The 23,362-nt window shown below is 47.9% G+C and overlaps 1 protein-coding gene across 4 annotated transcripts in view; it reads left to right on the top strand.

The window, feature by feature from the left end:
* The window catches only part of KCNH6 (potassium voltage-gated channel subfamily H member 6), a 133,396-nt gene that overhangs the window by 14,883 nt on the left and 95,151 nt on the right, over positions 1 to 23,362 (top strand). For 2 of the 4 annotated variants that reach the window (XM_081166114.1, XM_081166118.1), the window contains exon 2: positions 5,067 to 5,297. In XM_081166114.1, coding sequence (XP_081022240.1) covers positions 5,067 to 5,297 — 231 coding nt within the window. Of the gene's footprint in view, positions 1 to 4,267; positions 4,456 to 5,066; positions 5,298 to 23,362 lie in introns of those variants that run through there. The other 2 variants (XM_081166115.1, XM_081166116.1) reach the window with 2 other exon arrangements.

The following is a 23,362-nucleotide window of genomic DNA, read 5'->3' as shown; positions in this document are numbered from 1 at the left end:
TGCCGCCCACAGGGGGCGTGGTGCATGTCACAGGGGGTGCGGCGGGCGGCTCGCATCCTGGGGGCAGCTGTGATGTCACCCCCCCAGATGGCACCCAGGGTGGCCCGCTCCCCCCGCCGCCACCTACATCCGCCAGTGTGTTGCGGTATGTTGGCTGCTCTGCTGTGGCTAATGCCAACCCCCCCCCCCCTTTTATCAGAGCTCAGGACCCTAGAGGAATAACAGTAAGTTCACGAAAGTACTTAAGTGGATACCCCAAAACTCAAACTTGCGTAAAATTTGCAGTGATCTGTCATGGAACAACCCCATTGATAACAGTCTCATTGCTGGCTGTGAAGGGGCACTCAAAACAGTTCAAAATTCAGGGCCCCCCAAATCAGAGCTTGAAAGGATCTGCAGGAGGCGGCTTCAAGCAGCAGGCCTGGGAGCAAGAAGAAGTTTCCATCAAATGCAAACTGCTTCCTCCTTCTTTAGCAAGATGCATCCTTACCACCTGTCAGCTGATGGGCATTTGCGAGTGCACCTGGTTCCAGTAAAAGAGCAACTGGGAGCGCCTGTTAAACTCCTGGTAATTCCACTGAAGGTACATTCTTTCACCTTTGGTGGACGTGCCCAAAGATTAAGGCTTTCTGGGAGATGATCTATAATGAATTGATAAAAGTATTTAAATATACCTTCTTGAAGAAACCAGAGGCCTTTCTCCTGGGCATAGTTGGCCAATTGGTGCCAAAGAAGGATAGAACTTTTTTTATGTATGCCACAACAGCAGCAAGAATACTCATCGCAAAGTATTGGAAGACACAAGATCTACCCACTCTGGAAGAATGGCAGATGAAGGTGATTGACTATATGGAACTGGCGGAAATGACTGGCAGAATCCGAGACCAGGGAGAAGAGTCGGTGGAAGAAGATTGGAAGAAATTTAAATACTATTTACAGAAATATTGTAAAATTAATGAATGTTAGAATGATGTTGGATAGAAACAAAGGGGTTTTTAGCTGCAATACTATAAGGGAATATGAAAAATGGATTATTAATAGGTAAAGATTTAATGTTATAATATTTTAAGATTAAAGATTTGGATAAACAAAGAGGGGAAGGATTTGCTGAACCAACAAACTGAATTGGAATACAAAAAAGGGAGGCATGAGAAGGTCCGGGAAACAAGCTAATGAAAAATAAGTAATGGAAAGATTGAGTTGTTTTTAATTATTTTTATTTTGTATTTTTATTTTTTCTATTTTTATTTTGTAATATTTTGAAAATCTTTATAAATATTTTATAAAAAATAAAAAATAAACTCCTGGTAATTCCTTTGAAGCCACATCCTTACCTGCTCCACATCTGACATCATGTATGACGTCAGGTGGGTGGGAAGGGACTTCCCCAAAACAGCCTGGGGGAACACATGTCTCCCTGCATAAGCTGATCCCTTCATTCTTTAGAAGCTAGGATTCTTATTTTTGTTACCTAGAAATCTGATGTGACCTAAGTAACAATCTATTGATGTATGTGTTGCATTTCATAGCACCGTGGTCACTGTTCTGATTTGGTTTGGCAACACTGACGTGTCCCACCAGGTTTAGGGCATCGTTTAGGATTAAGTCTAGGGTTGCCTCTCCTCTGGCAAGTTCCATGACCTAATAATCTAAAGCAAAGTCATAGATTGTACCTAAAATAAAATGTTGCCTCTTTGTTGAGACCTGGCTGTACCTTAAAAGCAAAACGAGCAGGAAACAGAAAAGCAGCTTTTCCTGTAAAGATCAGAATGACAAGGTTATTCAAGGCATGAAACACAATGATGATGAAAAACACATGGTCACAGTGGAGAGCTAAATTTCACTTCAGCAATACAAATGTTAAAAACTATTTCTTTTCCCAGTTCCCAAGGCAAGGCTGTGTCTTAGAACAATATTAAGAGATCTAGCCTTTTGGGTGTTCTTCCATTTATTTGAAGTCTTTTGTCAGCTTCTGCAGCAGAGCTACCCTTGTTTAGCCTGAAAGAATTGTCTTTGGTTTCAGTGTTTAGGGAGGTTTTTAATGTATGGTGTTTTATCGTGTTTTAATATTCTGTTGGGAGCTGCCCAGAGTGGCTGGGGAAACCCAGCCAGATGGGCGGGAAATACATACATACATACATACATACATACACATACATACATACATACATACATACATACCTTGGCCCACTACAGATTGGTGTACCAGACAGTCACATGTTTACTTCACTTGACATCTCCTTAGGTAATGGTAAAGGGACCCCTGACCATTAGGTCCAGTCATGGCCGACTCTGGGGTTGTGGTGCTCATCTCGCTTTATTGGGCGAGGGAGCCGGCGTACAGCTTCCGGGTCATGTGGCCAGCATGACTAAGCCGCTTCTGGCAAACCAGAGCAGCGCACGGAAATGCCGTTTACCTTCCTGCCAGAGCGGTACCTATTTATCTACTTGCACTTTGACGTGCTTTCGAACTGCTAGGTTGGCAGGAGCAGGGACCGAGCAACGGGAGCTCACCCCGTTGCGGGGATTCGAACCGCCAACCTTCTGATTGGCAAGTCCTAGGCTCTGTGGTTTAACCCACAGCGCCACCCGCTTCCCTGACATCTCCTTAGCTGATCCTTATGAATAATTGTCCATGAGGATAACGTAGCCCATTGCTACAACACTTTGGCTGCACACACACACACACACACCAGGCATTTAAAGCAAACAGGCACCCCTACAATCCTGGGAACTGTAGCTCTGATGGGGTGAACTACAATTCCCACGATTCTTTGGGCTGGCGGATGTGCCTCTCCTTTGTCACCATTCCTGGTTTCTTTCTACATCTCAAGATCACCTTCAGAGTGTTTGCTCGGGCGCTAAAAACATTCTTGTTTTGACAGATGCTTAGAGAGTTGTGATAGTTTTAATCTGCTTTAGCATTTTTACTTTTTGTATGATTTGTTCTACTGTTGTAAATTGTGCTTGGCTTTCTTGTTTTATATTATCATAAAGCGCTTTGATCTGGGTGTGCCTGTCAAGTGGGGTATAAATCTGTGAAGTATATAAATATGCCCATGTCTCCAGTATTAAATTGCTTATTAGGCAATTATCACCCACGGTAAATCTGTGGAGTTTACATTATGTTATGCTATACTTAAGTTACCTGTACCGGTGTGTGTGTGTGTGTGCGTGCGTGTCAGCTACTCATGAGAAAGAGAGTCTATGTACCCCTGTTCCCTGCAGAAAGAGATATTCTGCTCATGTATCCCTGGCTTCTCTCCGCATGGCATTGGTCATCTGCAAGCTTCTTCTCAGCTGGGATAGCTCAGTTGGTAGAGCAGCCTCGTAAAAATGAGACTCACTGTGAGTTAAAAGCTAGATGCAGGCGTTGATTTGATGCTGAGCTGATTTGTTGCATGGTATCCCATTGCCTCACTAAAAGGATTGACATCTTCTTTTACGGGACACGGGTGGCGCTGTGGTCTAAACCACAGAGCCTAGGGCTTGCCGATCAGAAGGTTGGCAGTTCGAATCCCCGCAACAGGGTGAGCTCCCGTTGTTCGGTCCCAGCTCCTGCCAACCTAGCAGTTCAAAAGCATGTCAAAAGTGCAAGCAGATAAATAGGTACCGCTCCGGTGGGAAGGTAAACGGTGTTTCCGTGCGCTGCTCTGGTTCACCCAGAAGCGGCTTAGTCATGCTGGCCACATGACCCGGAAAAACAAACGCCGGCTCCCTCGGCCTATAGAGTGAGATGAGTGCGCAACTCCAGAGTCGTCTGCGATTGGACCTAACGGTCAAGGGTACCTTTACCTTTACCTTATGCCATTGCCTCACTGAAAGGATTGACAACTTCTTTAGAAATACATCTTATTTAGAAAGAAAGCCATATACCACATGCCATTTTGAATTTATTTTTTTGGAGTACTCCCTACCATTGCAACCAAAACAACACTAAACAAACACACAAAAACTTTTAACATGTGAGGAACACTCCCCCCCCCCATTCACATGCATCTACCACCAAAGCAGGTAATTCTGAGTAATATAATGAGAAGAGGGGCACAGGAAAGAGATGGCTGGTTCTTATTGCTACCATTCTTGCCTTAAGTTCAGAAAATCATGAGGAAACCTGTCTGTGGGTCAAGCTCTACATAATCTGCTTCCTGTGTGCAACTTGCCTCTCTGTTGTCTGTCATAGAATCATAGAGTTGGAAGGGACCAGAGAATCATAGAGTTGGAAGGGAATCACCACCTGAGGCCCTTCTTTACGTGCCTCTTTGTGTGTCTCCTCCATTACAGGCCCAGAGGGGGACAACATGAGAACAGGCCTTTTCTGAGGTGGCTCCCAATTTTTGGACTGCTCTCCAGAGGGAGACTCGCCTGAACCACTAATATATATCTTTAGGCACCAGGCAAAAAGCTTTCCTCTATAACTAGGCCTTGGACACTTAATTAACTCTGGCCTTTTAGGTGCGATGTTTTTAATGTATTTATTTCCCCCTTCATTTTATTTTATATATGTGGAGTTTTTGGTTTTTGTTTGTTTGCATGTGTCGCTTTGTTTTGTCCTGGGCAAGAGAAAGTGACCGATAAATGTAATAAATACTTAAGAAAATAAAAGAGAAACTTCCATGCTCTGAATTGGCACCAGCAGCCTCTAGATCCATCTTTTGCATTGCCCAGTCGATGGCTTCATGGTAACTGAAATATACTCGGAGTCCTGTAGTGATTTCATGCTTTTTATTGCAGCTTGTAAAACAGTGATTGAATTCCCCCCCAAACCTCATAATGTAATGTAATAATGTAAATATACATTATTTACACAATGAGTCCCGTCTAATTGGCTGATTCTGCTTCCCTCCTGGAGCCTGATTGGTCTTTTCCTGCAGGCCAATCAGTTGTTGCATTCTAGGATCCTACCAGCCTAATAGGCTGATTAACTTCCTCCTGGAGCCTGATTGGTCTTTTCCTGCAAGCCAATCAGTTGTTGCATTCTAGGATCCTACTTGCCTATTGTTCTAGGACCCAAGCTTAGTACATAACAGTAACCCTTGGCATGTCTCTCTTATTTCTACCCCAAGACCGCAAGTTCCTTATTGCCAATGCTCAGATGGAGAACTGTGCCATCATTTACTGCAACGATGGTTTCTGCGAGATGTTTGGCTACTCCCGGGTGGAGGTGATGCAGCGCCCCTGCACCTGCGACTTCCTCACCGGGCCGGACACAACGCACAACTCCATTGCGCAGCTGGGGCAGGCATTGCTGGGAACCGATGAGTGTAAGCTGGAGATCCTCTACTACAGGAAAGACAGTAAGCAACTATTTTATTTATGCATTTATTTGCCAGCCAAGTGGCTGGACCTGCTACTTCTGCCTTGTGACCCCAAGTCATCTGATTATACCAAAGTCAGATTTAAAGGTTGCTTCTCCTGACATCCCTGTGTGTTCTTCACCTGGCATGTGTAACAGAGACTTGGTTGGATGAAGCAGATGGGTCTCCACCCCCATCCTTCTGCCCGGACACTGAGGTCCAGCACTGAGGGCCTTCTGGCGGTTCCCTCCCTGCAAGAAGCGAGATTACAGGGAACCAGGCAGAGGGCCTTCTCAGTAGTGGCACCCGCCCTGTGGAACGCCCTCCCACCAGATGTGAAGGAAATAAACCACTGTCTGACTTTTAGAAAACAACTGAAGGCAACCCTGTTTAGGGAAGTTTTTAAGGTTTGATTGTGTTTCTAAGATTCTATTGGGAGCTGCCCAGGGTGGCTGGGGAAACCCAGCCAGGTGGGCGGGATATAAATAATAAATTATTTTTATTACAGTGGTGCCCCGCAAGACGATGCGCTTCGCAAGACGAATTTCCCTATGGGCTTGCTTCGCAAGACGAAAACGTCTTGCAAGTCTTGCGATTTTTTTCGCTCCCCCCCTTTTTCTAAGCCGCTAAGCCGCTAATAGCCTTTTAGCCGCTAAGCTGCTAAGCCTTTAATAGCCGCTAAACCGCTAATAGCGCTAATCCGTTAAGCCGCTAATAGGGTTGCTTCGCAAGACGAAAAAACCGCTAGACGAAGAGACTCGCGGAACAGATTATTTTCGTCTTGCGAGGCACCACTGTATATCATTATTATCTGCTTTCTACTGTGGCAAGCAATATGGATTCCTTCTAGCACGATTTCCTGCCATCATCCAAGGTGACACCGCCGCATGCCTGTCCAATGACCCCAGGCAGATGATGGATTGTTGCATTTCCTCAGAGAAGTTCTGCTGTACAAAGGACAATGGGATGAACTAATGTGTGGATAGGCAAAAAGTGAGGAGGAAGTCAGAATTTCAGGTTCCTAATACCTTGCTGGTATAGTGGGTCCTACTCTATGCCAAAAGGGACGCGGGTGGCACTGTGGGTTAAACCACAGAGCCTAGGACTTGCTGATCAGAAGGTCAGCGGTTCGAATCCCCGCAATGGGGTGAGCTCTCGTTGTTTGGTCCCTGCTCCTGCCAACCTAGCAGTTTGAAAGCACGTCAAAGTGCAAGTAGATAAATAGGTACCGCTCCAGTGGGAAGGTAAACGGCATTTCCATGCGCTGCTCTGGTTTGCCAGAAGTGGCTTAGTCATACTGGCCACATGACCCGGAAGCTGTACGCCGGCTCCCTTGGCCAATAAAGCGAGATGAGCGCCGCAACCCCAGAGTCAGTCATGACTGGACCTAACGGTCAGGGGTCCCTTTACTTTTACTCTATGCCAAAGGGCAGTTTGTTGCAGTCAGATACTATGAATTAACTGTGCACAGTTCCTTAGGTGCAATCAGGTCTCCAGACTCCCATCTCTTTCTCCCTTTATCAACTAGGAGAAATCCTGTGCAGGCTTATTCTAGGAACCCTGTGAGGGAACTGTATGTAAACCCTTGTAAATAAGGGCTGGCAGAACAACCATCTTGAACAGGAGTGCTGGCATCAGTATGGAGCCCACAAAAGCCCGTTTCTCTTTCTTCATCTCATAGAATTTTAGAACTGGAAGGGATCACGAGGGTCCAAACTCCTTCAGTGCAGGAATCTGTTTAGGGAAGTTTTTAATATTTAATGCTGTACTGTTTTTAACACTCGATTGGGAGCCGCCCAGAGTGGCTGGGGAAACTCAGCCAGATGGGCGGGGTATAAATTATAATTATAATTATTATTATTATTATTATTATTATTATTATTATTATTATTATTATTATTATCTTTTGCCAATGAGAGTGGACAGTTTCTCATGACACGAAGGCAGAAACTGTACAACTGAAAGTAGGACGATCCCTCTGAGATGGTTTAATCCAACCCATCTGCAGGATCTACAACGATGAAACTACAACTTATTTTTTTTATTAAAAAGAAAAATTCCACAAAAGAAAGATTTTGGGGTGCCCTTTGCAGAAGGGGTATTTCATTTTTAAATTTTACTTGGAATGGATTTGACTTAAAAAAAACAACAAACCAGGAAAAACAGAGTGGGACTCTTTTGCTCTCTGTCAGGCAGAATTCTGCAAACGTACCTCCGGAATGATTGATCTGTGCACCCCACCCTCTAAAAATTTTTTTTTTTTAATTGGCTCCAAGAAAATGGGGGGAAAGTGGGGTTTTTTGTGGTAATAGCAACAGGAGGAAGGTATGGAGCTGGTTTTGACCTATAAAGCCTTAAACGGCTCAGGACCGCCATACCTCAAGGACCGCCTCTTCCCATATGAACCTACCCGGACCCTGAGATCATATTCTGAGGCCCTCCTTCGTGTGTCTCCTCCTCGAAAGGTCTGGAAGGTGGCAACACGAGAACGGGGCCTTCTCTGCAGTGGCTCCCCATCTGTGAAATGCTCTCCCCAGGAAAGTTCGCCTGGCACCTTCATTGTATATCTTTAGGTGCCAGGCTGAAATCTTCCTTTTTAGCCAGGCCTTTGGTTGATCTTATTGACATCCAGCACCCTTTTAGAACCTGGTTCTTTGGGGGGGGGTGTTATTGGGTTATTGCTTTTGGTTTGATTTTATTCGTTGTGGTCTTGTTTGTCAACCGCCCTGAGACCTCCGTGTATAGGGCGGTGTATAAATTCAATTAATAATAATAATAATTGCTATGTACTGAGGTTCTCACCCTGGGCCATTGGGAGGATACTGTAGATAGTTTTCACTCAGGTTCACATATGCAAATAAGGAATTGAAAGTGACATTCAGTGATTGGATAGTTACAGAAAGTTGTTACTATTGCATTGTAGTGGAGCTCTAGATAAGCAGGCTGGCTGAACCCTTCAGTTCAGTTCTGTTCCGGCCTGTGAATAACCAAGAGCTGTTTGAAGAATTGCTGTGTCGTCTGATATGTTCACCACCACCACCACCACCACCACCACCACCAACAACAACAACATAATAATAATAATAATAATATAATTAATAATAATGGAGCTAGTGGAGGATGAGCCTCGGCAGAGAACACAAAAGGAAAAACCTGGGTAGCCTGATCTGCCTCCTTTCTTGTAGGTGTGTGTGGCTGCTCGTCTTCCTTCCTGGCTTGGAAGGATGAAAGACAGACCCATATCCTTGCCTCTTGCCCACCTAAGCATCTGAGATCTGCACATGGTCAAAAGTGCACTTGTGATGTAGGAACTAACCAATGGGGATGATGCCCGCTTGGACACCCACCCTGCAAAGGCACCAGGACCCCCTGGCAGAGCCATCGAAAGGAGAATAAGCAACATCTTTATTACCGTATTTTGCGCCCCATAAGACGCTCCGGCCCATAAGACGCACCTAGTTTTTTGGGGGGGAAATAAAGAAAAAAAAAATTATTTCCCCCCCAGGTGCGGGGCTGGAAGAACCAGGTCGGGGAACAGTGGGAAGGCACGCTCTGCCTCCCCGCTGTCCCCCGAGCTTGTGGGGCTGGCGATGGGGAGAAGTGCACCAGTCCCGCGATGGCAGGCAGCTCTGTGCCGCCATCCCGAGCGGGGCGGGACTTAGCGCCCCGCTCGTGATGGCGGCGTAGACCTGCCTGCAGTCCCGCGACGGCAGGCAGATCTCTGCCGCCATCCCGAGCGGGGCGGGACTTAGCGCACCGCTCGGGATGGCGGCGTAGACCTGCCTGCGGTCCCGCGACGGCAGGCAGATCTCTGCCGCCATCCCGAGCGGGGCGGGACTTAGCGCACCGCTCGGGATGGCGGCGTAGACCTGCCTGCGGTCCCGCGACGGCAGGCAGATCTCTGCCGCCATCCCGAGCGGGGCGGGACTTAGCGCACCGCTCGGGATGGCGGCGTAGACCTGCCTGCGGTCCCGCGACGGCAGGCAGATCTCTGCCGCCATCCCGAGCGGGGCGGGACTTAGCGCACCGCTGGGGATGGCGGCGTAGACCTGCCTGCGGTCCCGCGACGGCAGGCAGACCTCTGCCGCCATCCCGAGCGGGGCGGGACTTAGCGCACCGCTGGGGATGGCGGCGTAGACCTGCCTGCGGTCCCGCGGCGGCAGGCAGATCTCTGCCGCCATCCCGAGCGGGGCGGGACTTAGCGCACCGCTCGGGATGGCGGCGCAGAGCTGCGCTGGTCCCAGGAGCGCAGGCAGCTCTGCAGGGCCACCGGGAGCGGGGCGGAGCTTCTCCCCCGGCTCCCGGTGGCCGGGCAGAGCTGCGCTGGTCCCAGGAGCGCAGGCAGCTCTGCAGGGCCACCGGGAGCGGGGCGGAGCTTCTCCCCCGGCTCCCGGTGGCCGGGCAGAGCTGCGCTGGTCCCAGGAGCGCAGGCAGCTCTGCAGGGCCACCGGGAGCGGGGCGGAGCTTCTCCCCCGGCTCCCGGTGGCCGGGCAGAGCTGCGCTGGTCCCAGGAGCGCAGGCAGCTCTGCAGGGCCACCGGGAGCGGGGCGGAGCTTCTCCCCCGGCTCCCGGTGGCCGGGCAGAGCTGCGCTGGTCCCAGGAGCGCAGGCAGCTCTGCAGGGCCACCGGGAGCGGGGCGGAGCTTCTCCCCCGGCTCCCGGTGGCCGGGCAGAGCTGCGCTGGTCCCAGGAGCGCAGGCAGCTCTGCTGGGCCACCGGGAGCGGGGCGGAGCTTCTCCCCCGGCTCCCGGTGGCCGGGCAGAGCTGCGCTGGTCCCAGGAGCGCAGGCAGCTGTGCACGGCCACCGGGAGCGGGGCGGAGCTTCTCCCCCGGTTCCCGGTGGCCGGGCAGAGCTGCGCTGGTCCCAGGAGCGCAGGCAGCTGTGCACGGCCACCGGGAGCGGGGCGGAGCTTCTCCCCCGGCTCCCGGTGGCCGGGCAGAGCTGCGCTGGTCCCAGGAGCGCAGGCAGCTCTGCAGGGCCACCGGGAGCGGGGCGGAGCTTCTCCCCAGGCTCCCGGTGGCCGGGCAGAGCTGCGCTGGTCCCGGGATTGCAGGCAGCTCTGCGCAACCCTCGGAGCCGGTCTCCCGAGGGTTGTGCAGAGCTTCCTGAAGCCTGGAGAGCGAGAGGGGTCGGTACGCACCGACCCCCCTCACTCTCCAGGCTTCAGCGAAAGCCTGCATTCGCCCCATAAGACGCAGGCACATTTCCCCTTCATTTTTGGAGGGGAAAAAGTGCGTCTTATGGGGCGAAAAATACGGTAGACTGCACTGCCATAGACACAATATAAGACACACTATGGCGTTTAACCCCCCCCCCCAAACGTGGAAGGACTTTGATTTAACTGACTGCCATCATGGCCTTAGCCATTGCCAGCAGTGACACAATACTCCTGTTTCCTTTCTGTATGTTGCATTTGGGTACAGTGAATTAATGGTGAACTTTCCCCTTGAGTATGGCCCAAGTATTCAGACTCTGAACTCCTGCTTCTGAGCAGCCCTGAGTTACGAACCTTGCAAATAAGGCAGTTCAGTTACCAACACTTTCTGCGGAGCCTGACTTCAACCATCAGGGTTCAGAAGACAACCCAGGAAGCGCTGTTCATATTCTGTTCAAATGTGGAGCAGGTGGCCGTCAGACGCCTTCCATCTGCTTTCTTAAGGCTGTTTATCCTGCACACTTTCATGCTCCAAATCATCACTAGGCCAGCCCGCCACGTTTGCGCGTGTAAATGGGACTGCAGCAGTGGAAGAGAGCACAGAGAAAGTAGCACAGAGAAAAAGAAAGGAGGAGGAGGTATGCTAGGTCAAACAGTGTCAAATCCAGTCATACCCAGCAAAAGAATAGCTGCAATTTTTTTTTTAAAAAAATGCTTCCTATCAGGGGAGTCACCGACAGTTAAGGCATGTGTGCCTCTTCTTTTATGGATTTGCTGAACACAGGCAGGTGAGATTCTCCCCTCCCAGGTACGGTGCGGCAAGCTCTTCCCAGATCCGATGCTGGCCTGCTTTTCTTTGAGATGCTTCTGGCTGTGAAAGAGGAGCAACAGGTTCATCATTCAAATCGTGAATCTCTCTCTCTCCTTCCTCTTTTTCTTTGCCAGACCAGAGGAGGCCTTCATGTCTATTTTTAAAACCCTTGCTCTGCTAGCATGCGGAATATAATTGTCTCCGCTCGACCCTCTGCCTGTGATTGCCCGCTCCACTGTTATAAAGTAGTGTTATTGGCAGGGGAAAGACCCTGTGTTGTTGGCAGCCAAGGTTTAATTAGACAGCCGGACCTTCAGTCCGTCTGGTCCGTGTTTCATAACGCTACCAGACCCCGTTCGGCAGTTTATTGCTCTGCGGCTTGCAAGGTTGTTTCCTTGCTTTTGCAGCCCACCGGAGACAAAACAGCGAGTGGCGAGGGCTGTTCAGAGGCAGCAGCTCGTTCCAGTGGCAAAGGGAAAACAATGGGCAGGTTGCCAAACATATCCAGAAGAGACAGGGACATGGATAATGAGGGTTTTGGAGCAGCAGGAGGAAGCAGAACAAGAGAGGCAAATGTAGATCTACTTTTCTATGTGTGAGCGCATATATGGTATCTTGGGCTGTGGGTGGGAAGGAAGGAAGGAAGGAGGTTAGGATCATAGAATCATAGAGTTGGAAGAGACCACAAGGGCCATCGAGTCCAACCCCCTGCCAAGCAGGAAATGATGGGGGATTCAGGGCCAAATGAATGTAAGGAATGGAAAGTAGGCAGTGAAGTCTAGTTGTGCTGGTCCTGGGAGGGTTACCATGCAGCGTGGTCTAAGTCCGGTCCTAGGTCGAGGGTAAGGAGGCTGTCTGTCAGGGGCGAAGCGCGGTCCAAAGCAAGGAGTCGGGCGTGGTCAGGAACTCAGGAGAGCAGGTCAGGGTGCCGGCAGGAACAGAATACCAATGATGTTGCTCCCGCAACCTGGGACTGGGCTGACTGGCCTTTATCTCCTCTGAGGCCTAGGGCGGTCCCGGCCCACAGGTGACTCGCCTCTCCTGGCCTTAAGGCGAGCACTCCTCCTGAGAGAACTTAGTTCCCTCCGCCTCTCTGCCCTGAGCCTCTGAAGCTCAGGAGAGGCTGGAGGGTTACTGGACCCAGAGATAACCTCACCTTCCCTGACAGGGCTGGGAGAGGAGCACCCGCAGGCAATGGGTCCTCAATCACCTCCAGAGCCAGAGCAGATTCAGCTGGTGTCTGCTCCTGAGGATCCCGCACAGGTGAGGGCCCTTCCGATTCAAGCCCCTGCCCCGTTTCAGCCGGCCCTGGAGGTGGGGACTCCTGTGCAGGCTGGGATTCCTCAGGTTCAGCCTCTGAATCAGATTCCCAGGCCATCACACTAGTCCTCAGTGGGGATGGTAGGGCAAAAAGGTAGGGAGAGCCAAAAAACAAAACACACCACCTTATAGCATGAGAAGCCAATGGGAGGCAGAGACACAAATTCTGCTTTTGCCCTCCCACTCTTCCTCTTGAGTTTTACAAGGGCAACATTAAGACTGAGGAGGCTGAGAGCAGGGGCAGATTTAGGGCTGTGCGAGTGGTATGCACACACTGGGCGCTGAGCTGAGAAGGGGGCGCCATCTCAAAGCCCAGAAAGCAAGGTGCCTGGCTTTTGGAAGGAGGCATGTGGGTTCTGATAGGGTCCTGGACTCCTCCTGCCTCCTTCCCAAGGCCTAGTTAGCGCTTCCCCAGTTCTGGGGAAAAGGAGGAGGGAGGGCTCTAGGACCTGGCTAGAGCCTGACTGCTCCTTCCTAAAGTTGGGTGCCTCCTTACCCACCTTTGGGAAGGTAGCTCAAGGGCTGGAGAGGGGGCAAATTGCTGCCTTGCACAGGGCGCCATGTTGTTGTTGTTGTTTTGAGTGATATACCGCCCTTTATCCAAAGATCCCAGGGTGGTGTACAACATTAAGAACACATTTTACAGAGCCTGATAATAAAAGCATAATACAAAGCATAATATCAGACAGCATAATAATAATAAAAAGTAGCAAAGGCAGCAAGGTCCTTGGGCCATTGTATAACAGACAGTGGGTGTTTATATTTCGGCTTGCTAGATCTGCTGAGCCGTTTAGGTTCATCGAACTGACAGAACATCTTCTTAGCATTGTGATGCTAAAACAGGGGCAATAGTTTGTTGGTACAGAGAGAAGCCTGAAGCCTCCCTTGGCTACAAGTTGCCCAGTCTGAGGGGATGGCTGTGGATCTGTGAACTTTATAGAGTACCCAAGTCCGCCACTGCTGAGAGATCCAGTTCTACCCCTTAGACTGGTTAGAAGCAAGGAAGTGGGCAAGCGGAAGCTGGCAGAGGGCAGGTCAAGCGTGGTGGCGCAGTGCTCTACTTGCTGTAATGGACTAGCTGCCACTAGTCCATTACAGCAGATGTTGATCATTTCAGCCCCAAGCAGGGAACAGTGTGCTCCAATCTGAATTCCAGGCAGCTAGTCCTCAACGTGCTAACACCCACTGCCACTGGATGTGGGTGTCCACGGCAGCTCTTTTAGACTTGGCCACCCAGCATATGCCTTCCTAAATCTGAGAGCACAGAAGAAAACCAGTGGTTCCTGCGTGCGGCTGAGACAGAAGTGCTAATCCAGACTTCACGGGGATCAGTCAAAAGTTAATTTCCTTACAAGAGGCTTGACAGCTGGGCTTGACAATGACAGAGCATAGCAGCTCTGAGGTTAATTACAAGCTAAGTCACTTCAGCCAGAGAGCATGGAAGAGCAATGCGGCTGAGAGGAACGGCTGCTTCTGCTCCCCCAGAAAACACTAGAATAGTCGTCCCTAAACTCTTGTAGGTCTTATTTTATCATCTGACCCCCAAATACCACCACCACCCTCCCAGTTGTCAAGAGACACAAGAATGCAACTCCTTCCCCCCCTCTGCTGCTAATGCGAGCTCGTCCCAAGCTGTTTCTGCAGTCCTTCAGTGGGCCTGAAAAAAGCTAAGGTGGAAGCAACAAGCACTCTTCATTTTTATTGTTTCATAAGTGCCACTTCCCTGAACAGCAGGAAGCACCAGAGGCAGACGGCAACAGGCTCTCTTCACTGTGAGATGAGAGTCACGGAAATGGGCGACATTTCTGCTATAACTGTTTTTGTTTTGTTTTTATAGACGTATCTGTTGAGCATGGAATGGGGAGATGGTGACATTGCTAGTCTGTGAAATGGCATCCGTTCCCCCAAAGCACAACAACATGCATTTCCCTCTTCCTTCCAGTGTAACCCAGACTTCTGTATTGTTTGCTAGCTACGCTACGAGTTGCATATCCCAGCCAACTGACATAACCTGGTGAACACGATGATGTCATGGCACCACATAGCCAATTAGATATGGCCCTGTGGGGATGTCACTGGTGGCAACTGAAGCCTTTACATTTCCCTCACTCTTATTGGGGCCAGGGAAAAGGGGAGACAAGGCAACAGGCTGACACCACCTGTCTTGCATCACTGCATTGTTTTCATTGCCCACTATCCCTGTAGCTGGGGAAGCTGGAGAATTCCAATGCAAGCAAAAATGGGAGCAGAAAATGCTGCTCTCTGCAATTTACGTCAGTGGTGATGTCCCTCCCTCCCCCCCCCCAATTTCTTTGCATTGACTGAATCGTGTAGAATAATGTAATGATAACATAATTAATTGTGTAATTGATTACGTAAGGTTTTACCGTAGCAGACAACAAGACAAATAATGTATATTTTGTTGGGAAACAAACTGCAGTGGAATGGAAACAGCGCTGCATGCAATGAAGCTAGAAACCAATGCCTTCTTACATCCCTTACTGTAGTGCAGCAAAAATTCCCCCCAGATACGCATGACTAATTGTGGCAGAATAGGGACCTAAGGAGGACGCAAGATTTATCGGGGTGTTAATGCTGTGAACCCCTCCAGCCTATGCTCAGGTTCTATCTATGTGTAAATAAGTATAACCTAAAAACACCACAAAAAATGAAGATCATGGCCACTGGTCCCATCACCTCCTGGCAAATAGAAGGGGAAGAAATGGAGGCAGTGAGAGATTTTACTTTCTTGGGCTCCATGATCACTGCAGATGGTGACAGCAGCCACGAAATTAAAAGACTCCTGCTTCTTGGGAGAAAAGCAATGACAAACCTAGACAGCATCGTAAAAAGTAGAGACATCACCTTGCCAACAAAGGTCCGTATAGTAAAAGCTATGGTTTTCCCAGTAGTGATGTATGGAAGTGAAAGCTGGACCATAAAGAAGGCTGATCGCCGAAGAATTGATGCTTTTGAATTATGGTGCTGGAGGAGACTCTTGAGAGTCCCATGGACTGCAAGAAGATCAAACCTCGCCATTCTTAAGGAAACCAGCCCTGAGTGCTCTCTGAAAGGACAGATCCAGAAGCTGAGGCTCCAATCCTTTGGCCACCTCATGAAAGGAGAAGACTCCCTGGAAAAGACCCTGATGTTGGGAAAGATGGAGGGCACAAGGAGAAGGGGACGACAGAGGACGAGATGGTTGGACAGTGTTCTCAAAGCTACCAGCATGAGTTTGACCAAACTGCGGGAGGCAGTGGAAGACAGGAGTGCCTGGCGTGCTCTGGTCCATGGGGTCACGAAGAGTCGGACACGACTAAACGACTAAACAACAACAACAAAAACACCACAGTCTCCGTTGCCCTTCATTCCAAGGAAACTAACCCCCGGGTGCATGGTCTGGAGTCTCTTGCCCCTCAGAGATAGGAGTGTGCATTCTGCAGGGAAGCCCTTCTTCTTTCATGTATTGTCACTGGGATCTGGGGCTCATAGCTCTCAGCAAGTTAACTCCAATAGTACTAATATCTGAAGAAGTGTGCATGCACACGAAAGCTTATACCAAGAACTAACTTAGTTGGTCTTTAAGGTGCTACTGGAAGGAATTTTTTTATTTTGACTATGGCAGACCAACACGGCTACCTATCTGTAACTGAATCCAATAGTACTGTAATGCTCTTCCGGTGAGAACTGGAATCTGTTTAATAAAAGGTTCCCTTTGCTACTTATCTTTTTTCCTTTCGTCTGACAGCCTAATCATTAAGCAAAAGAGGCAGCTCTGACATTTTAAAGGCAGGCCCATGGGAACAATTTCTGAACTGATCTATCTATCCATTAACACGAAACAGTGTTTGCATTCTGGGCTTTCAGTCCTGCTCCACTTGGGGATTCTGTCACAGAAAACACACTCCAGACCCTGGTGAAGATTCCTCCAGCACAGCAAACTGTTCTTTTGCACACATCCATACACACACAGAGAGAGAAGCAAGCAAAAATCAGCTGATGGATGTCTGGAGTAAAGCTGGTCATAGCCTATATAAATCAGACAGGCAAGTGGCTATGTAATGAAAATCCCCAACATTTCGAGACCAGTGAAAACCAATTTCTGCAAATGCACTATGAACAAAACAGATCACACAGATTATGCAAAATGTTGCATGAGTATAAATACCAATTTCATTTGGCACCAGCAGTTAATAGTTTGAAACAGTGCCACCTATGCTAGGTCAGATGGTCTAAAATAATTGCAAAATAATGGAGAGGATAGAGGAATGGAACACTGTTAAACAGTAAATGGGTACAGTAGGATTCACAAGGAGGGGGAGTTGCAAAATGAGGAACCTAAGACAGTTGATCCATGGGAACTCTCAGTCTCACTGGTCTGAGTTGTTGTTGTTCGTGTTGCTTTCAGAACATTCAGCTTGTATTTGTGATCAAACACACTGGAATGCTTTAAGTATAAAAACTGGGGTTCTGGAAATAAGGGGAATATTGGCAGAAACCAAAATCCAAGTGCAATTGCAATCATTTGTTAAAGACCCGAAAAAGGGAGTACAGTACTGTATTAGCCTTGAAAGTTTTACTCCTATGGATATTCCTGGTCAGCAGCTATCAACAGATGGAGTGCCCCACGCAAGTAGCAGGCTAGGTAAACGTAAAGGGACCCCTGACCATTAGGTCCAGTTGCGGATGACTCTGGGGTTGCAGCGCTCATCTCGCTTTATTGGCCGACGGAGCCGGCATACAGCTTCCGGGTCATGTGGCCAGCATGACTAAGCCGCTTCTGGCGAACCAGAGCAGCGCACGGAAACGCCGTTTACCTTCCTGCCGGAGTGGTACCTATTTATCTACTTGCACTCTGACGTGCTTTCGAACTGCTAGGTTGGCAGGAGCAGGGACCGAGCAACGGGAGCTCACCCCATCTTGGGGATTCGAACTGCTGACCTTCTGATCAGCAAGTCCTAGGCTCTGTGGTTTAACCCACAGCGCCACCCAGAAAGAGAATCAGTGCTTATAAAGATATTCCACTAAAGATGTTTAGGGCTCCCTTCAAAATCTACAGCCAATCATGGCTTCCTGGCAAGTGTGCTTGCAAAAAAAGGAGTTGGTTTTGTTTCCATTTTTATGTGTGCATTTAAAGCATCATAGCTCATCTTCATCATGTGAAGTTATGGAATGTAGAGAGGGAACTTGTGAGGATGGTGTAAGGAATGATCATGTTCAAAATATGTATCACCGATAACACAGCTGTTTTGCCAGTGACCCGAGTTTGCAGAGAAGCTGCCACATTCCTGCTCCACACATTTTGAATGATATCTTTGGCTGCTTCCAGATAGGCGGCTCTCAACACTAACCCAATCTTCGGCTGTTCGCCACAAGCGGAATTCCCACACTGCAGGGCGGATTGTGCTAATCTGCTTGTTCTGTTAACTTGTTGCTCTGTGGGTTGGGAAACAGAAAAAGTACAATTCACCTGAGCAGCCAGCATGAGCACCCGCTTTTAAAAAATCACCCCTCCTCCATGCCTTCTCCTTTTTCGGAAGCAATTATTTAGTTAGCATGTTAGCATGTGTTTATTGAAGGGTAATTGCTGGTTACAAAGCTTTTGAAATAAATAAATTGATTTATTTGCACCCCAAAATATAAAAAAGGGGTGTGTGTTCCTTCTTTCTCCCTATCTGTTGGCAGCAGTTCCTTTCTGTCTCTCTCCAGCAAATATGAGCAAGGGAAGAGAATGGATTCTCAGAATCCCATTTAATTCAGCAGTATTTACTGCAGCATTAGTGTTTGTCAGGGTTGCAGCAGGCTAGAGAGGTACACAATTCTCTCTCTCTCTCTCTCTCTCTCTCTCTCTCTCTCTCTCTGTGTGTGTGTGTGTGTGTGTGTGTGTGTGTAAGCCCCTCTGGGTGAGTGAAAACTGTACTTGGGAAGCAAGTGACCTTGAGCTTGAGTTTAATTCAGCCTATCCCTCTATCGCTTTCAAGTCAAATGAATAAGCAGAGGCAGTATCACTGAAGATGACAAGCTGTGTGTCAATTCTGCCTCCACCGCACCTCTCCTCTCTCACACACCCTCTCCTGGGATTAAAATCAGTTTTAACAAGCTGCTTCCTTCTTCCCCATTTCTCCCAAAGAATCCACTGATTAGTTCCGTAAGTTGTTGCAAGAAGTTGCTCTCTCACCCTTTCCCTTCATTTCCTTTCCTCTGTGTTTTTAATTTTAATTTGTTGCAATCTCACTTTTGTGTAACAGCACCCATTTAAAATTCTTTTTTTTTTTAAGGAGGAGAAGGGGGGGAACTGGGATGCTAAAAATGGCACTTGCCAGAACCACAGCCTTGACACAGCAGGCAGGCGCAGACCAGGCGGCAGAATAGAAATGGAGTCACCAGCTGAAAGCAGCAAAAGGGAAGGGCTTAAACCAACAATTATGTTCCTGAAAGATTGCACCGCTGCCTGATGAAAATTCTTCCTTTTTCTCTTTCTCCCTCTCTCACCTAAATAGGAGGAGGAGGGAGAAAGAAAGAAAGGTGCATATTGACTAATTTGTTAAAAAGTCTCTAGGGCTAAATGGTGTTGAGGAAACCGGCTCAGTGTCCCCAAACATTGCTGCACACGTAAAATTTGTTGTTGTTGTTTAGTCGTTTAGTCGTGTCCGACTCTTCGTGACCCCATGGACCAGAGCATGCCAGGCACTCCTGCCTTCCACTGCCTCCCGCAGTTTGGTCACACTCATGCTGGTAGCTTCGAGAACACGGTCCAACCATCTCGTCCTCTGTTGTCCCCTTCTCCTTGTACCCTCCATCTTTCCCAACATTGGGTAGCCCCAATGCTACCCTTCAGTCTTTTTTCAAAGAGGCTATTTTACGTGATGTTGGGAAAGACACATAAAATAGCCTCTTTGAAAAAAGACTGAAGGGTAGCATTGGGGCTAACAGCCCCTGTGAGTAAGTTACTGTTTGGTTCTTGTAAACACAAGGGCAATGATTCGGTGGTGAGATTGTATGGCTGCCCCATAAAAAGTGAGCGAACCACCCCAAGGTTGGCGCAAGACCCATAGCTCATTCAGTAACGTGGACCCAAGTCTTTGGTGCTCCCTCACAGCTGAGATCAGTTAGGCTGCCTCCCTGTTAAACGTCAGGTGCTTGGTGATGGCTTTGCAGGCACCTTAAGTTAGCTTTCCTGATTTTATGGTCAATTTTAACTGATTGTATCTCTGTCACATCTCTTTTGTAGACAACGCTTAGAAACAGTGCTATTTTTCTAGAAAAAGAGGTGCCGGAACTCACCATGAACGCCTCCCTTGTTCTCTTATACAGTGGTACCTCGGGTTACATACGCTTCGGGTTACATATGCTTCAGGTTACAGAGTCCGCTAACCCAGAAATAGTACCTCGGGTTAAGAACTTTGCTTTAGGATGAGAACAGAAATCGTGCTCCGGCGGTGCAGCAGCAGCAGGAGGCCCCATTAGTTAAAGTGGTGCTTCAGTTTAAGAACAGTTTCAGATTAAGAACAGACCTCCGGAACGAATTAAGTACTTAACCCGAGGTACCACTGTAATGGCAATGGCACCCATCTGAGAGGTGCCGGGACTGAATTGCAGCTGGGGGGAAAAGCTTAGAAACGATGGTTTTAAGTGGCATATAAATTGTTGAAATAAATAAATAAGAAGCTGCAACCCTGACTCTTCTTCCCCCTCTCTCATGGCCACCTCTTCCCCCTCCTTCTGCTGTCTCCCCCTCCTCCAAAATAATAATAATTATTTTTCACTACACCATCAGTGCTAGCAGTGGCTTGCTCGCCTTCTTCCTCTCCACATGGCCTCACTGTGAGAGAGGACCAAGCGGAAGAGTCCTTCCTCAGAGTGAGGCAGTGTGTGGCCAGTACCACCCGATCTTTAGGTTTTCTTTAAAGTTAGGTACAAATGTAAAGTTTAAACAGAGCTTCTAGCTACTATGGCAAAGTGGTGGCAGTACAGGCACTATCTTGGCCACGTAACTTATTTTTATGAAGCTGCTTGTTCCCTGAGTTGGTGAGGCTCATTTGATAACAAGAAAGAGAGACTGTAGTGTCATTGGCGTAGTAGCCTTGTGGAACAGAGATTTGGCAAGTGCCTTCTTGTTTCAGCTTTTAATCTGTGGGATAACTGTTATGTATTGAAGTTCTCACCCTGGGCCAGCAGGGGGATACTGTAGATAGTTTCCACTCAGGTCCACATATGCAAATAAGTGATTGAAAGTGACGTTCAGTGATTGGATAGTTACAGAAAATGGTTACTGTTGCGTTGTAGTGGAGCTCTATATAAGCAGGCTGGCTGAACCCTTCAGTTCAGTTCTGTTCTGGCCTGTGAATAAACAAGAGCTGTTTGAAGAATCGCTGTGTCGTCTGATATGTTCACCCACAACTTAACAATAACCAGCCTCGCATAGGCAATATGCTTAAGTCACATTAACACATGAAGGGGTTAATACCATAGAGGAAGCTGTCCAACTAGGCTTAGCTATGTCACTTCCCTTCACTTCCTTGCGAGGAAATAGATAATCATGCCTACTTGAGTAGCTCAGCAGGTGAAGAGGTCCAAGCTGGTTGCTCCAGCTCAGCTTCAATGGCCTTCGCGAGCTACTCTTGAGTTCCTATATCTAGGAACTTTCACCCCTTTGTAACTACGCTAAGTTTTACTGCCTGTGCAACATTTCTGAAGCACGCGAACCTGACCTTTGGAGAGTTTGTAAGTAAACCATTTTTAAGCTTCCCAAATGTGTGGTCTTTTCCTATGCTGGGGGGAAAGGGAAATGTTGGAACTCACTTGGAAGGCCATATTTTAAAGGTCTCACAGCTTATATTGCCAGAGTTTATTTTGCTGCGTATTTTGTGACTTTAAATCTCTTCTGGGGTCCTCAGCAGGAATTTATGTTGGTGATATATATAGACATAGGCCTAGTGCATGGGTAGACAAACTAAGGCCCGGGGGCCGGATATGGCCCAATCGCCTTCTGAATCCGGCCTGCGGACGGTCCGGGAATCAGCGTGTTTTTACATGAGTAGAATGTGTGCTTTTATTTAAAATGCATCTCTGGGTTATTTGTGGGGCATAGGAATTTGTTCATTCTCCCCCCCCAAAAAAAAAAAATAGTCCGACCCCCCCACAAGGTCTGAGGGACAGTGGACCGGCCCCCTGCTGAAAAAGTTAGGTGACCCCTGGCCTAGTGGCATGAAAAGTTTTCAGCAGGCATTCATGTTGGTCACACACACACACACACACACACACACACCACCACCACCACCACCACCACCACCAACATAAATGCCTTCTGAAAACTTTTCCATGCCTCTAGGCCTATGCAAGGCAATTAAAAATACATTTTTCCACAATGGTTAAATTGATGTATGTTTTTAATCTTTTTTAATATTGTTTTCAACTGTATAATTTTAAGTACATTTGTCGTAAACTGCTTTGATATCTTTTATGAAGTGGTGGCGTATTATATATATATATATATATATATATATATATATATATATATATATATATATATATATGCTTTCGTAGATTTTCACGGGTACAGGAATGTAGGTTTTGGTGTCTTCGGGTGTCTTCCCGTGTAAGAGTTGGGGTGTCTAGGCGACGTTTCGACGAGGTCTCACTCGTCATCTTCAGGCTGGTGCTTTCGGCTTCTTGTTACTAGAACTTCTTGTTACACGGGAAGACACCCGAAGACACCAAAACCTACATATATATATATATATATATATATATATATATATATATATATATATATATATATATATATATTTGCTTTCGTAGATTTTCACGGGTACAGGAATGCAGGTTTTGGTGTCTTCGGGTGTCTTCCCGTGTAAGAGTTGGGGTGTCTAGGCGACGTTTCGACGAGGTCTCACTCGTCATCTTCAGGCTGGTGCTTTCGGCTTCTTGTTAATGGAACAGAGCAGGATCTCAGTGTTTGAGTTCCTATAAATACTGTTGAGGGGGTGTGGTGTATAGCCTCCAACGTTCTGGGCAGAGAGGAAGTTCCCAGGTTAGTGTGCCTTATCTTCTTTTGTTCATTAATTACTTGAGGGATATCTTGAGTGATTTCTTGAGTGATATTCTGAGTACCACTTAGGAGGGTCATTAGGTGTGGATTAGTTGCTAAAGCTTTCGTGTCTTGACCTCTTGAGCTTGTGAATAGTTTTTCTGAGAAGATGGTTGTACTGCAAATAGTTGTGCTCTGGCTTGGCTTCGTGTATAGGGGCGAGCTGTGGTTTTGTGCCCTGTGCCAGCCAGATCTGTGTAGGGATTGCAGGGGGGTGCAGCATTCGGAGGTGCCACTATGGTTTGGTTACTGGATGGTGTCTGTAATTTATCTGTGGAGAGGGTCTGGGTTTGGGTCTGGTGTGGTTGATTGGAGATGGCGTTCTGTGTGCCTCTGGTTCTGGTGTCGGTTTTTGTGGGGAGGGCTAATTTCCAGATGTCTGGCAGGCGGGACGTGTCGTCACGCTTGTTCATGTTGTGAGGGTGTTTCTCTATCTCGATGGCTTCCATGATTATTCTCTTGTGGTGATGTTCCATGTTAAAGAGCAATTTGGAATCTGCAAAATTAATTTCGTGTCCTGTTTCTTTCATGTGTTGGTAAAGAGAGGAAGTTTTTTCTTCTTTTTTGACGGCATTCTTGTGTTCTGCGATACGTGCATTTATTCGTCTGTTTGTTTGTCCAATGTACGTGGCTGGGCAGACTTTGCAGGGTATTTCATAGACCCCTTGGTTTTCTAGCTGGATTTTATC

Source organism: Podarcis bocagei (assembly GCF_964188305.1).
Source record: "Podarcis bocagei genome assembly, chromosome: 13".
Taxonomy (NCBI): domain Eukaryota; kingdom Metazoa; phylum Chordata; class Lepidosauria; order Squamata; family Lacertidae; genus Podarcis; species Podarcis bocagei.
The sequence above is the reverse complement of the archived record's forward strand: the minus strand, read 5'-3'. Positions and strand labels throughout refer to the sequence as shown.